The sequence below is a fragment of the Stegastes partitus genome, unplaced genomic scaffold, assembly GCF_000690725.1.
Source record: "Stegastes partitus isolate 25-593 unplaced genomic scaffold, Stegastes_partitus-1.0.2 Scaffold2484, whole genome shotgun sequence".
Classification (NCBI taxonomy): Eukaryota; Metazoa; Chordata; class Actinopteri; family Pomacentridae; genus Stegastes; species Stegastes partitus.
In genome coordinates, this window is record NW_007580215.1 from 33,981 (window position 1) to 35,163 (window position 1,183).

The 1,183-nt window shown below is 39.6% G+C and overlaps 1 protein-coding gene across 1 annotated transcript in view; it reads left to right on the forward strand.

Moving 5' to 3' along the window:
• The window catches only part of LOC103375149 (protocadherin alpha-3-like), a 9,529-nt gene that overhangs the window by 7,383 nt on the left and 963 nt on the right, over positions 1 to 1,183 (forward strand). Inside the window, exons 3-4 of the mRNA XM_008305355.1 lie at positions 412 to 570; positions 814 to 954. Coding sequence (XP_008303577.1) covers positions 412 to 570; positions 814 to 954 — 300 coding nt within the window. The remainder of the gene's footprint in view (positions 1 to 411; positions 571 to 813; positions 955 to 1,183) is intronic.

Sequence of the window (1,183 nt, forward strand, 5' to 3'; positions counted from 1 at the left end):
GAAAGTATCGGATTGTTTCTAGTGATGCGGATCCTCTGTTCCATGTGAATCACAACGATGGTGTCCTGTATGTGAGCCGGAAGATTGACAGAGAGGAGGTGTGCGCGCAGAGCAGTACGTGTGTGATCAATGTCAAAACTGTGCTGGAAAACCCGCTGGAGGTTCATTATGTTGAAGTGGAAGTTCTGGATATAAACGATCATTCTCCCATGTTCCCGGAGAAAAATAAAACATTGGAAATTTCAGAATCTGTGTTGCCCGGAGCACGATTTCAGCTGAAACCTTCACGGGATCGAGACAGTGGTCCATTTTCCGTGCAGCAATATAAACTTAGCCAGAACGATCATTTCCGATTGGAAGTGAAAGATAAAGGAGATGATGGTAAAATACCTATATTGGTTGTTCAAAAACCTTTAGACAGAGAAACGGCAGGAAGTCACTCACTAACACTGACGGCCCTGGATGGAGGTAAACCTCCGAAATCTGGGAACATGAATATTCTAGTTAAAATTTTGGATGTAAACGATAATGTACCAGTTTTCTCTAAAGATGTTTATTCTGTGACCCTCAGTGAAAATGCTCCAGTAGGCACAACAGTTATACAAGTAAATGCAACTGATTTAGATGACGGTCCAAATGGAGACGTTTTTTATTCGTTCAGCAAGAGCAGCAATCAAAACATATTAAATCTATTTGGTATTAATGCATTAACAGGAGAGATAACTGTTAAAGGTTTAATAGATTATGAGGAAAAAGACAGATATGAATTAGAGATTCAGGCATCAGATAAAGGTCTTGCTCCTCTTACAACAGAGAAAAGCGTCATTGTCAAGATAGTGGATGTAAATGATAATGCACCTGAGATTGAGGTTACCTCATTTTCCAGTTCCATCCCTGAAGATTCCAGACCTGGAACTACTGTTGCTCTTATTAGTGTCAATGATTTAGACTCAGGTCTGAATGGAAAAGTTATTTGTTCAATAAATGAGGATGTTCCTTTTACTTTGTCACCATCCTTAAAAGACAAAATGTTTTCATTGGTGACAAAATCCCCTCTGGACAGAGAGAAACAGTCACATTATGACCTGACAATAACTGCAAAAGATGCTGGTCAACCGTCATTATCATCTGAAAAGACAATCAGTGTTGTTGTGTCAGATGTGAATGACAACAGTCCAGAGTT